Below are 12008 nucleotides of genomic sequence, written 5' to 3'. Positions count from 1 at the left end.
ATTCTGATTACTCAATAATATAGTACTTCACTTCTTAAATAGTCATCTAGTCTCATCATGAGAACTTATCTGGTTGGCTCCTAATTTCTAAGGCTGGACTGCAGAATGACTAATTTGTGCCAAAATCAAAAGGAAGTAAAATTTTGGATATATGTCCTTTGTGATAAATGGCTACGTGGGGTTTTAAAAAAAAAGATAGGAAGCTTTTGTGAAGAATCTTTGTGATATACAGTAATATTTATTATAATAAAGATAAGAGAAGCTGAGATAACGAGAGTCAGTTTGGTCTAGTGGTTAAGGCATCAGGCTAGAATGTGGGAGACTGAGTTCAAGGCCTGCCTTAGCCCTGAAAGCCAGCTTTGGGCTAGTGCCAAGGGTAGGCAACCTTGGCTCTTTTATGACTCATGGACTTCAACTCCCAGAATTCCTGAGCCAGCCATGCTGAGGGGAAAGGGAGAGGTTTCCAAGCTGAGCCATGCTGGCTCAGGAATTCTGGGAGTTGAAGTCCACGAGTCATAAAAGAGCCAAGGTTGCCTACCCCTGGCCTAGTCACTCACTCTCAGTTGTTGTTTTGGGGAAAATAGGAGGAGGAAGAAGTATTGGGTATGGTTGCCATATTTATAAAAAAATAAAGGCAGGATACAAATGAAACAAATAAATTAATATTTTAAATGTTTCATTATAACATTTTACAAGTGCTGGGAACTTTAAAAAGTGAGGCCAGCGCCCATGCCTTTTTGCCAGACATTGGCTTCGCCTTTTACATTTTAATCTGAGAATGCATCTTTGACAGAAGACTGCAGAAGAGACCCTGTGGAACTGAAACCTACATAGAATATTAAAGTAGTAGACTTGGATTCTCTTATTTTTAGTTCAGCTTGTGATGCAATTATAGATGTAACATGTAAGCATTCAGTTGTTGGCTGCTTGGCAGAAGGGCTGAACAGTCTTTTCAGTCCTGAGGGCGACATGTAATAATAAATAGTGTACATTGCTATTGATCTGGGCAAAGATTCATGTCTAGTACTGCGCCTACACTTCTCAAGTTCAAGGGAGTATGGAAAGGAGGCAATGGCTGCAGCAGTACAGTGAGGAAGAGAATTTGCATTGAGAAGACACAGCAGAGGGTTGCAAAAAAGCACTTCCTTGGCAACATAAAAGATTGTGGGTTATGTGGCTCCTGCGGCAAAATCTTACATTGTGTGGTATTCTTGTACAGGGTTTGAGCTTCAGCCAGATAAGCCAGTTTTCAGAATCTCCACATTTTCATCCTTTCAATTTTCCCCTTCTTTCCCCATCAAGTCAGTTCAACATTCATTGTTCCCTAAGGAGACTGATTTGATTGGCCTGGTGGGTGGAAGATTGTTTCCCTTAATTTTTAAAAACTTTTCGTTGGCATTTGTCCAGTCCTTGAAATTCTCCCAAACCCGGTGCTTTTTTTCCTTTGGTGCCATAAATAATATCATTTGACTATACATGGTTCCGGAAAATTTAGTCACTAGTACTCAGGATGGTGATTTCAAAAGCTCGGTGATATTTTATGAAGACTCATTTGTACAGCAGTACAAGTTTTTTTTTTTTTTTTACTCCTTCCCTCTTGTTTCAGAGACTGGAAAGGGCACTGAGTGTTTTCAGCCGAGCTCATGACTCACAACGGCTGCCAGCTTCTCTCTATAAACAGTGGGTAAGGAAGGATGTGGTCCTTGCACTTGAAAAGCTCCCACCCGCATAAACCGGAAAGGGTGGGTTTGGAGCTTAGAAGTTCATTCCTGAAAGCAGCCATTCGGTGCTTATTTTGTGTGGCATCTTTTCAGATTCAGCTCCTGATGGAACTCGGTCACGAAGACAAGGCCAGGGAGATGGCAGTGGCAGCCACAAACCGTTTCAGCCAATTGGTGGATATGTGGGAAATGAGGTTGCAATTGCTGCGGAGTCTGAAGAGCAATGAAGTGGCTGCTTGTGCCCAGGAGGCTTTCAAAGTGGTTAAAGCTAAGGTGGGAACTCTCTTCTGAACTTAGGTTGTGCGAATGAATCCTTGGAGCCTGGGAGTCATCTGAAACTAGTAATGGTCACATTTATTGAGTCATTGACCAGCAGTGTTTACCAATATACAACGCAAAAGTCAAATCAAGTGGAAGAGATAGAATGCCATCAAAGCAAGGAGTCTTGTTAATAAAAATGCAACACAAGCTACTAAAATAACGTGTATTAATAAACTGCAAGTGTAAAAAAACTACACTCTATGAAGTAAAAATGTATACAAGTAATCCTTGTTTACTGACTGCCTCATTTAGTGACTATTCAAAGATATGGTAGTTGAAAAAAAAAAGCTTTGTAACTAATCCACACATCTTTAGTGTCCTGCTGCCACATGATTGCCATTCAGACAGTTCACAACTAGCTTCCAATCCGTAAAATTAACGGAGAATGTGGAAGTGAAATTGCAAGGTGTGATCATGTGATATCTTGCTTAATGACCAATGTGATTGGTCACTTCCAAATGGGAAGTAAAGTCATAAGCCATTATGGTCATATGGTTTCCCTTAGCAACTACAGTGCTTAGTGATAGAGTTGCCACTCCCAATTGTGGTCAATAAACAAGGACTGTCTGTATGGCCTAAAACAGAATAACTAACACAATTGCAGGATCTGCTTAGGGATCTGAAATGCTCTCTCCATTCATAAGGTCAACTTGAGGGATCAATGTGGCACTGTCAAAAAGTTACTGACAGTTAGAACAATTAACCAGTGGAACAACCTGCCTCCAGAAGCGGTGAATGCTCCAACACTGGAGGTTTTTAAGAAGAGACTGGACAGCCATTTGTCCGAAATGGTATAGGGCAGTGGTTCTCAACCTGTGGGTCGGGACCCCATTTGGGGTCGAACAACCATTTCACAGGGGTCGCCAAACAACGCAGTCTGCCATTTTTTCCCCCTTTTCCTTAGCTGTGCTACTCTCTTTTATTCTATTGGCTTTTGAAAGCCAATAGAATAGACTCTCTTGAATAGAGTCTAATTCTATTGGCTTTCAAAAGCCAATAGGAATTGTCCAGGCTGTCTCTGCCCTGCTGAGCCCGGCAAAAGTCCCATTCTGCAAACGGTGCTGCACCAGTTGAGTAGTCCTCGACTTACGACCGGTTGGGGGTCGCGGCATTAAAAAGATTGAGAACCACTGGTATAGGGTTTCCTGCCTGAGCAGGGGGTTGGACTAGATGACCTCCAAGGTCCCTTCCAACATTATTATTATTATTATTATCATCATCATCATCATCATTATTATTATTATCTTCTTCTCGGGAAGGATGAATGGGACAATTGGCAGTGCCCCTGGCAGAGGCAATGAAAGAACTTTTTAAATCTGCTTTTTGCACTTATAGTAAGTAACAAAGGGCCATCCCTAGTGGGCCTGTATGAGTACTTGCTTACCCATTGTCCATAGGACGATGAGCACTTGACATTAGGGATACGGCATTCCATTGTGGTAACACCTTCCAGTACTATTGCAATTGCATTCTCCACACCCCTTTTATTTTAAAGATCCCAGAGGCAAACCATGCAGCTATGAAAATGACATTCGGTTTTTTTCTGAGTTCCCCTATTTTTCCTTTGTAAGCTTTTTGCATTGCCTGCGTAATGCAGGACTTACTTAGTCTGGTCCCTTTCTATAGACAGGAGGCTCCTTAATTTCATCAATATATTTTCTGCTAGACTACTTCAGGAATTCCAGTGTCTTTCAATTTGCCTGCAGGTATTTTATACAACTCACATCCAATATTTTCTTCCGTTTTTTTGTTATTCCACCTTGTAGGACACCTTGCCAATATGGACTTTATGGCTAGAATGGAGTGAAGGTGCCAGTAGCAAAGCCGAGACTGAAGCCCTCTATCAGGTATCATATATTCCATTAAAAATGAATCATACTATGAGATTAATTTGGAAAAGAGTAAGAATGATTCCACTATTATTTTAAAAATTAATTTTAGAACTAACGATAACCTGTGCATTAAAAATAAATAAATTGCAGGATAAAAACCTATCATATCATATCTGTAGTCAATGAGGCCGTTGTAATTCTGCAAATATTTTGCCAAAAATGTATACACGTAGTTCTTAACTTACAACCATTCGTTTAGTGACCGTTAAAAGTCATAACAGCACTGAAAAAAGTGACTTATGACTGTTTTTCAACCTTACAACCCTCGCAGCATCCCCATGATAATCAGACGTCAGACACTGGGCACCTGGCATATATCTGTGATGGTTGCAGTGTCCTGAGGTCACGTGATCACTTTTTGCAACCTGACAAGCATAGTCAATGAGGGAGCCAGATTCACTTCACGATTGTCTTACGAACTTAACACCTGTGGTAATACACTTAACAACTATGGCAAGAAAGGTTGTAAAACGGGGCAATTAACAATTGTCACTTAACAATTGCCTTGCTTAGCAACAGGATCTCAGTCATATGACCACAAGGATTCGGAGACAACTGCAGTTACAAGGACCTGCTGTAAGTTCCCCTCATTCTGCACTATTGTAACTTCCAAAGGACGCTGAATGAGTGGTTGTTAAGCAAGGACTAGTTTTAGACTCTCCAGAGTAGATTTACTGAACTGTATGAATAGGAGATTGCCAGATTGATGTATATTCTCTAGCTTAGTGGCCCCCAACCCTTTGGGCACTAGGGACTAGTTCCGTGGAGAGAAGTTTTTCCGTGGACCGGAGGGGGCCTGGTTTCATGTGCTGCCTGCATCCCGTGGATGGAGCTATGCTTGTTTGGGTGGATCAGTTTCTGGCATGCCACCATCCGGTGCCGGTCCAAGGACTGGGGGTTGGAAACCCCTGCTCCAGCTGAGTCAGTAGATCCAATTTGGTGTGGGTAATTATCACAAAGAACAAAGTAACCTATCTTCTTGACTTCAGTTTTAAAGTCCACCGTGGATGCTTAAAAGCTTTGTGTCCTTTAATGGACATCACAATCATTTCCATTTAACCGGCAGAGATCTTTCCTTGCCACACTTCCTGCTGACTCCGTAGCCTTGAAAGAAAAGTACCTTGAGTGGGCTCACAGGACCGGTGGCTATAAGAAAGCAAAGCAAGTCTTCACCAGGTTAGCATATCTCCTTTTTCAATTAAAGATTTGATTGATTTTCTCTTACATGCATATGTTAATTTTTCAACCAACGAGCCGTCTGGAATCAACAATGCTGATGCATACAGTATTCCATTCCTAATCCTTCAGTCTTTCTTCTAGCCAATAGTAGAATAAGTCCCAAGTTTGATACTAGTCTGTATCTTCTTTATCGTTCAATTTCAAAGTTAATGTATCCATCTCTGCGCATTCCAATATTTTTCTGATTATTTCTTCTTCTGGTGGTAGTGCTTCATTTTTCCAATATTGCGCAAAAGTTATTCTTGCTGCTGTGATGACGTGTAAAATCAAATATAGGCTTTGTTTGTTAATCTTGTCAGACATTATACCTAACAAGAAAAGTTCAGGTTTGAAATCAACATGTTCACCTAATATTTTTTCCAATAGGCCTTTGCTTCGCTACATGTCCACCAGATGTGATAATACATGCCTGGATTATGCTTATATTTCCAACATCTATCTGACATATTTTTAAACATTTTTGCTAATCTTGCTGGTGGCAAATGCCATCTATAAAACATTTGATATAAATTTTCTTTATACGAAGTTGCCATTGTTAACTTATAGTTTCTCTCCCATAATTTTTGCCAGTTTTCTAATTCTGTATTGTAACCAAAGTTTTTTGCTCATCTAATCATTGTTTCTTTAACTTGTTCACTTTCCATTTCCAAAATTAACAAAAAGTTATACATTTTCTTGATTAATTTCTCATCTGAGGTTAACAAAATCGTACCAAATACACTTTGTTCTTTATAAAATCCATGCATTTTCATGTCTTTTTCATATCTATTTTGCATCTGTAAATGTGTCCACCACGACAGGTTGATACTCCAGTTCTTGTTTAGATTTTAAATATCTCCTTTTTATAGCATTATTCAGTCACGTTTTTCTATACACCTTCACCCCTATTTGTTATTAAATACAGATGCCTTACCCCATTACTTCTCTCCTAGGCTGCAGGAGTGCCGCCCATTTTCACTCCAGTTCTTCAAAAAAATGATTCAGATTGAAAAGGAACAAGTAAGTAAAGAAGTATTATAAACAAGTGCAGGGATCCGTTTCTTGGTTGTGTTAGTAATTATGGAGTATATTATTTTCTCAAGTACCATGTGTTTTAATTTTTGTATGGTTGCATTTATTTTTATTTTTAATTTGTTTACCACTCAGTCTCAAATAACAGTGATATTTGTGGAAATACTTACTGATTGTTTGATAAAACAAATAAATGAATAAATAGTGTCAATATTTGTAGAGGTATTTACCAATGTGAGGTTTCTAATGGAATCAGTCCTTTTTATTTTGTAAAGTATGCTCTGTTAGAACTGGGCCACAGTAAAATACTTCAGCTGATTTTAAAAGCCACCTAGAAATAGTAATCCTTAAATGTTGTGGGCAGATTATTGGCACATGGCCAGTTTCCTCAAAATCCTAGCCATTGTTGGTGTTCTTAAACTTATTAACGGAAAGGGTGAGGTTGACCTCTGGATTCTCTAGATATTCCCAAACTACAGTTAAGAAATCCAGTGCCAGCTGTTACTGCTAGGAATTGTAAATCAGCAACATTGGAAAGATCGTAAATTTCTCATTTTTGTTTTAACCCATTACATGTCTTAAGAACGGAAAGTCACTTACATTATTATGTTTCATACACACTGATTATAGTGGTCGTCTCAGGTGGATAATCAATGTCTTTGCATTATGTAAGCATGTCTTTTGTGTGAACTCTCTGGAGTTTAATATAATAGTCCCCTCCAATGAGAGAAGCTGAAACTCCTACACCTTTTGGTCCTGATGCTGCAGCTATAGGCCGGTCAGGCTCCAAAACCAAGAAATAATGCAGAATTATTTCTAAACAGTTCTCATTATTGTTCCTTGCCTATAGACAGAAATCTTGCCAAACTAAAGCAATTATTTGCATCGTTAAAGATATACTCTCAAAGTATACTCTGAGAATTTCTAACTCTCTTTCTCCTAACTGAACTGTCTAAACTGGCTGTCTTTTTGGTCCTCTGGAATGCACTCATTTCCTCCAGGGAATTTGGACTACATTCCACCACAAGGACTGGACCCCACAAAGGGCTCAGAGGAAGATAGTACTGTAGCCAGCCGAGACCATAGAGAAAACCAATAGGGCCTCTGAAACTGCTGCCTTCTCTTGCCCTTTCTTGCTGTCCTTCAAGAGCAGCACAGTCAGGACGATTCCTCTCTCACTTCCAGAAGTCTATTCCTGTGCCTGGATTGTTTGCATGCAAACTGCTAGGAACAGTTGGGAAGGAATGCCCCAGTCAGAGTATCTGCAGCTTAGATTAAAATCTGCAAGATTTCCTGATAGCTAGAATAATTAATCAGTGGAACAACTCACTTCCAGAAGTTGTGGATGCTCCAACACTGGAAGTTTTTAAGAAGAGATTGGACAGCCATTTGTTTGAAATGGTATAGGGTTTTCCTTCCTGAGCAGAGGGTTGGACTAGAAGACCTCCATGGTCCCAGTTCTGTTATGTCACCATGTTGGTATGCATCTAAAAAAGGAGTCTACCATCTTGTTCATTTTGACACTCCCCATCCCTGGAGGCTCTTGGACACAGAATTACGCTCCAGTTTCTGCTTGCCACTTCATTCCCCGGTTGTAAGATTTGGTTTTCTGGCCCTTTGGCTGACCATGACTTCTTGTTTAAAGACCAAAGGCTTGGCAGGAAGCCCCCGTCTCTCTTAGTCCCAAGATAACTCCCTACCCCTCCCTTTGCTTCCTGTTCAGGTCTGATTAGAATGAAAGAGGCTAAGCTTGAAGTGAAGGAATGGGAGACATATCTATGATTGTGGTCTAGTGAAGAAAGGCAAAAAAAAGAAAAGAAAAAAAGAACCAAAATATATTAATGACTGAAGGGCAGGAAACGAAAGTTCTTCACAGCTTATTCATTTAGTAAACAGTGAGACCCCTATTTGAGTTACAGGCAGTCCTCCACTTGCGACCATTTGTTTAACAAATTTGTTTTAAAACTTTCAACTGCACCGAAAAAGGTGACTTACGCCAGTCCCTTACACTTATGACTGTTGCAGCATCCCTGCGGTCATGTGATCAAAATTTTGTTGCTTGGCAACCAGCATGTATTTATGACAGTTGCACCCATTTGCAACCTTCTCAGGGGTCTTCCGACAAGCAGTCAGTGGAGGAAGCCAGATTTGCTTAATGACCACCTGATTTGCTTAATGCCCATGGCAAAAAAGGTTGTAAAATTGGGTGTGACTCACTTAACAATTGCATCCCTTAGCAGACATTCCCAATTGTGGTGACTTAAGTTGAGATTACCTGTACTTGTAAGAGGACGTTGTATAGGGTGAAGTGTGTTAATAAGGAAAAGGTTGCAGAGAACTACTCCTGTCCAGAGTTGTTAATCCTGTATAATGTCCATTAGCAATAGCAATCTTAGACTTATCTACCGCTTCACAGTGCTTTGCAGCCCTCTCTAAGCGGCTTCCAGAGTCGGCATATTGCCCCCAACAATCCGGGTCCTCCTTTTATTGACCTTGGATGGAAAGCTGAGTCAACCTTGAGGCAGTCTGGATTGAACTCCTGGCAGTGAGCAGTGAGTTCGCCTGCAGTACTGCATTCTAACCACTGCACCACCACAGCTCTGTATTCATATCGATTCAGTTTCATCTTCACTTCCTTGTCAGCATCAAGGTGAAAGAGCGAGGAGTAAGACTCAGCTTCTCTCTTACATACTATGTATTATTTTGTAAGATTGCCCAAAAAAGATTTATGTATGAAGGCTGCCTAAAGTTTCAGAAGATGATTGAGATTGCATGACAAATTATATTTTATTTTATCACTGTGTGTTAAGTTCAGCGTGGTAACCACCCACCTTTTTTTAAAAAGGAATCCAGTAAAATATTTAACATCCGAGAATATTATGAACGTGCCTTGAGAGAATTTGGTGCTACAGAGCCTGGTAAGAATTTTTACTTGTCGGTTTCCAAGACTACTCTCAGTTGTTATAGCTGTGTTAATCACCTGATTCTTTCTGCTAAAGCAGGCATGTCAAACTCGCAATGTCATGTGACGTCGCATGACGTATCGGACTTTTTCCCCATTGCCGGCACTGGGGTGGGTGCAAGTTTTGGCGTGACACATCCGGCCTGTGGGCCGGCAGTTTGACATGCCTGTGCTAAAGAATACCAAATCTTTCAATGAACCAAGCAGAGCTTATTGTGCCAGTTGCTGATTTTTCTTTCTGTCTGTCTTGGAATTCTACAGAATACTGTGTAGTTGAAACATTCCATCAAATTTTTATTTTATTCTATTTGAAGTATTAAAATAATATTTAAAAATTAAGATAACTAGACAAGACTACATAAAAATGTGCATAAAAAGAAAAAAAACACCCTATACATCAGGGGTGTCAAACTCGTAACGTCACGTGACGTGTCGTGACTTTTTTTTCCATTGCCGGCAATGGGGTGGGTGATCTACCATAAGTCACCATAGTCCTTGTCTCTGATCCATCCAGGATTATTCTACAGAATACAGTGTAGTTGCAACATTCTTATCAAATACATATAGGCAATATGTTTTTGGCACCAGGGAATTCCCTCTTTTGTAGCATTTTCATTATTACAGTATTAACTATGCTTTTTTTATTGAAGATCTTTGGCTGGATTATATCAAAGAAGAGCTGAATCATTCTCAAGGCAAACCAGAGAATTGTGGCAGTATCCACTGGAGAGCTATGAAAACATTGCAAGGAGAACAAGTGGAAACATTTATTTCAAAATATACATTGCTGCAAGCTGGGCACCTGTGAAAATTATTTTTTTCATTCTGACGGCAAATTAATCTGTTTGTTATTCTACAACTATGGAAACTCTTGGCTTTTGAGTCAAATGTATAATGAATGTTCCCTGGATAAATTACTTTACTTGCTACTAAATAATTGCCTACCATCCATATTCTCTCCATGTTACTGGATTTAACAGAAATGTAGCAGTTTTGGATTTTAATTAATATATGTATAAATATACTTTCAGGGAAAGTGGAAAAACAAACTTAATTTAGAGTTTATTTTGCTACTGTTTCATGATAGGGCCTATTTATATATTTTATATTTTATATAACGGAACTGGATTTCATTCTGGCTAGTGAATAGAAATTAGTTGTCTGCCAAGCAAATGTAAATGGTCACATACAGATGGTTCCAGGAACAACTAGTTTTGAGTGATTTGTGTAAACAGCAAAACATGCAAACTTTGTTCTAGGCAAAAGTATTTTGGTGCATATGGGAGGGAGGGGGAGAGAACAGAAGAAAATGACTTAGTGAAGTTAGGCTAACTTGTACCAAATTAGGCACATTTCTTTTTTTTAAAACAATGAATCCATACTCATTATGTAAAGATTCAAAATAAAAAATTGAATATGTCAAATGTAAAAGTTTGGACATCATCTCTTCTGTCTAGATTGGGCATTTCACAACAATCTGAAATATTTCCAAAGCAACCAGCAAAGGCTTATAGAAAATAAATATAAAGGTTCTGGAATGGTTTCCATGTTTGCCAGACTTAACTATTATTTCAAGACTGAAGGGAGGTCTCAAATATGCAATGCGTGCAAGGAGACCTATGCAGGGTTTTGCACGGGAGAATGGGAAAAAATTACCTAAGCAAGAATAACTGTAGAAAATATTTAGTGAGGAGATGGTATAAAGTGATGACTTAAAAGTGGGACTCTAAACTTTACTCCTGGATATTTCTCAGAAGTTTTTTTACATATTCAGAATCTGCCTAAAACTAAAAGAGACCATCATGTGAATGCATTCCAGTTGCTATGACTAACCAAGGTCTGGAGTGAATTTACCAATCAGAAACCTGGAAGAAATACGGAGAAGTGGTAATAAGTTAAAGTCATCCATTTAAAAATATATTTCATATAATGCAAACACTCAGACATTCCTTCTGGCTGACATTAGTAATGTGAAATTTGAGAGATGTCTTCTTCCAATTGATAACATAAGGATGCACATAAGAACAAACTGATTTAACAGCTTTTTGTTTTATTTTTTTAATTAATGAACAATCTTCACAAGCTGTTATCAGGCAATTAGTGAATGATCAGTACTAGAAAACCCATGCCCATTGCATCACTGTTTCAGAGATATTTCCTTATCTAAACAGAAACAGAATGACCCAAGAGTAGGAAAAAAAAGCAATGGGAGCAAGAGTGACTTCCTCATTGAATTTCCTTGTGGGAATCAGGCAGGGAGCATTCTTCCCTTACCTTCCCAGCAGGCAGGTAAGTGGCTGCTCTGGGTGGGGGAGGCAGGGAGGGATTGTAAGGCTGGCTGGAAACTGTTAATGGAAAATGGAGATCATGTGACCACAGCAGCAGTGCAGTAACAGCACTGAAGCAGTCCCAGCTTTCTCAAATTTCATTCTCCTAGGACTCATGGGTCCCAAATTCTGGACACATTCTGTAAATTAGCTCATTTGAGATACTTTGGTTCCAAAATTTTTGCCCTATGATGCACTATTTCATCCAGTTAAAGGTCACGATAATGGGTTTTAGTAGTATATTATAGATTATCAAACCTACAGAGTTTTATTTAACTGTATTCGCACACATCACAAAGCAAGAATCAAATCCATTGTGGCTTAATGCAGTTTGTAATTTAGTGGATGAGTTCATACTTTGGGTTAAGCTTTAACTGTAAACCCCCCCCCCCAATAACTAGATTTTTGAAATGACACCAAAACTCACCTTTTACCTTAGCATGATGGATAAATTCAACTTATAACCCCTTTTGTGCATCTGAAAGAGCTAGCTCTTAGAAGTCTAACATACACAACCTTGATCTGAGAAGTCAAA

The 12008-nt window shown here is 39.2% G+C and overlaps 1 protein-coding gene across 3 annotated transcripts in view; it reads left to right on the top strand.

The window, feature by feature from the left end:
• The window catches only part of UTP6 (UTP6 small subunit processome component), a 31800-nt gene extending 21223 nt beyond the window's left edge, over nucleotides 1-10577 (top strand). For all 3 annotated transcript variants that reach the window (XM_039343603.1, XM_039343602.1, XM_039343604.1), the window contains 7 exons: nucleotides 1607-1684; nucleotides 1815-1994; nucleotides 3809-3889; nucleotides 5001-5110; nucleotides 6106-6172; nucleotides 9030-9102; nucleotides 9797-10577. In XM_039343603.1, the coding sequence (XP_039199537.1) occupies nucleotides 1607-1684; nucleotides 1815-1994; nucleotides 3809-3889; nucleotides 5001-5110; nucleotides 6106-6172; nucleotides 9030-9102; nucleotides 9797-9954 (747 nt within the window). In that variant the 3' untranslated portion in view covers nucleotides 9955-10577. The remainder of the gene's footprint in view (nucleotides 1-1606; nucleotides 1685-1814; nucleotides 1995-3808; nucleotides 3890-5000; nucleotides 5111-6105; nucleotides 6173-9029; nucleotides 9103-9796) is intronic.
• The last annotated feature ends 1431 nt before the right edge of the window (nucleotides 10578-12008 follow it).

The sequence above is a fragment of the Crotalus tigris genome, unplaced genomic scaffold (assembly GCF_016545835.1).
Source record: "Crotalus tigris isolate CLP2741 ecotype Arizona unplaced genomic scaffold, ASM1654583v1 scf7180000017865.1625608, whole genome shotgun sequence".
NCBI lineage: Eukaryota > Metazoa > Chordata > Lepidosauria > Squamata > Viperidae > Crotalus > Crotalus tigris.
The sequence above is the reverse complement of the archived record's forward strand: the minus strand, read 5'-3'. Positions and strand labels throughout refer to the sequence as shown.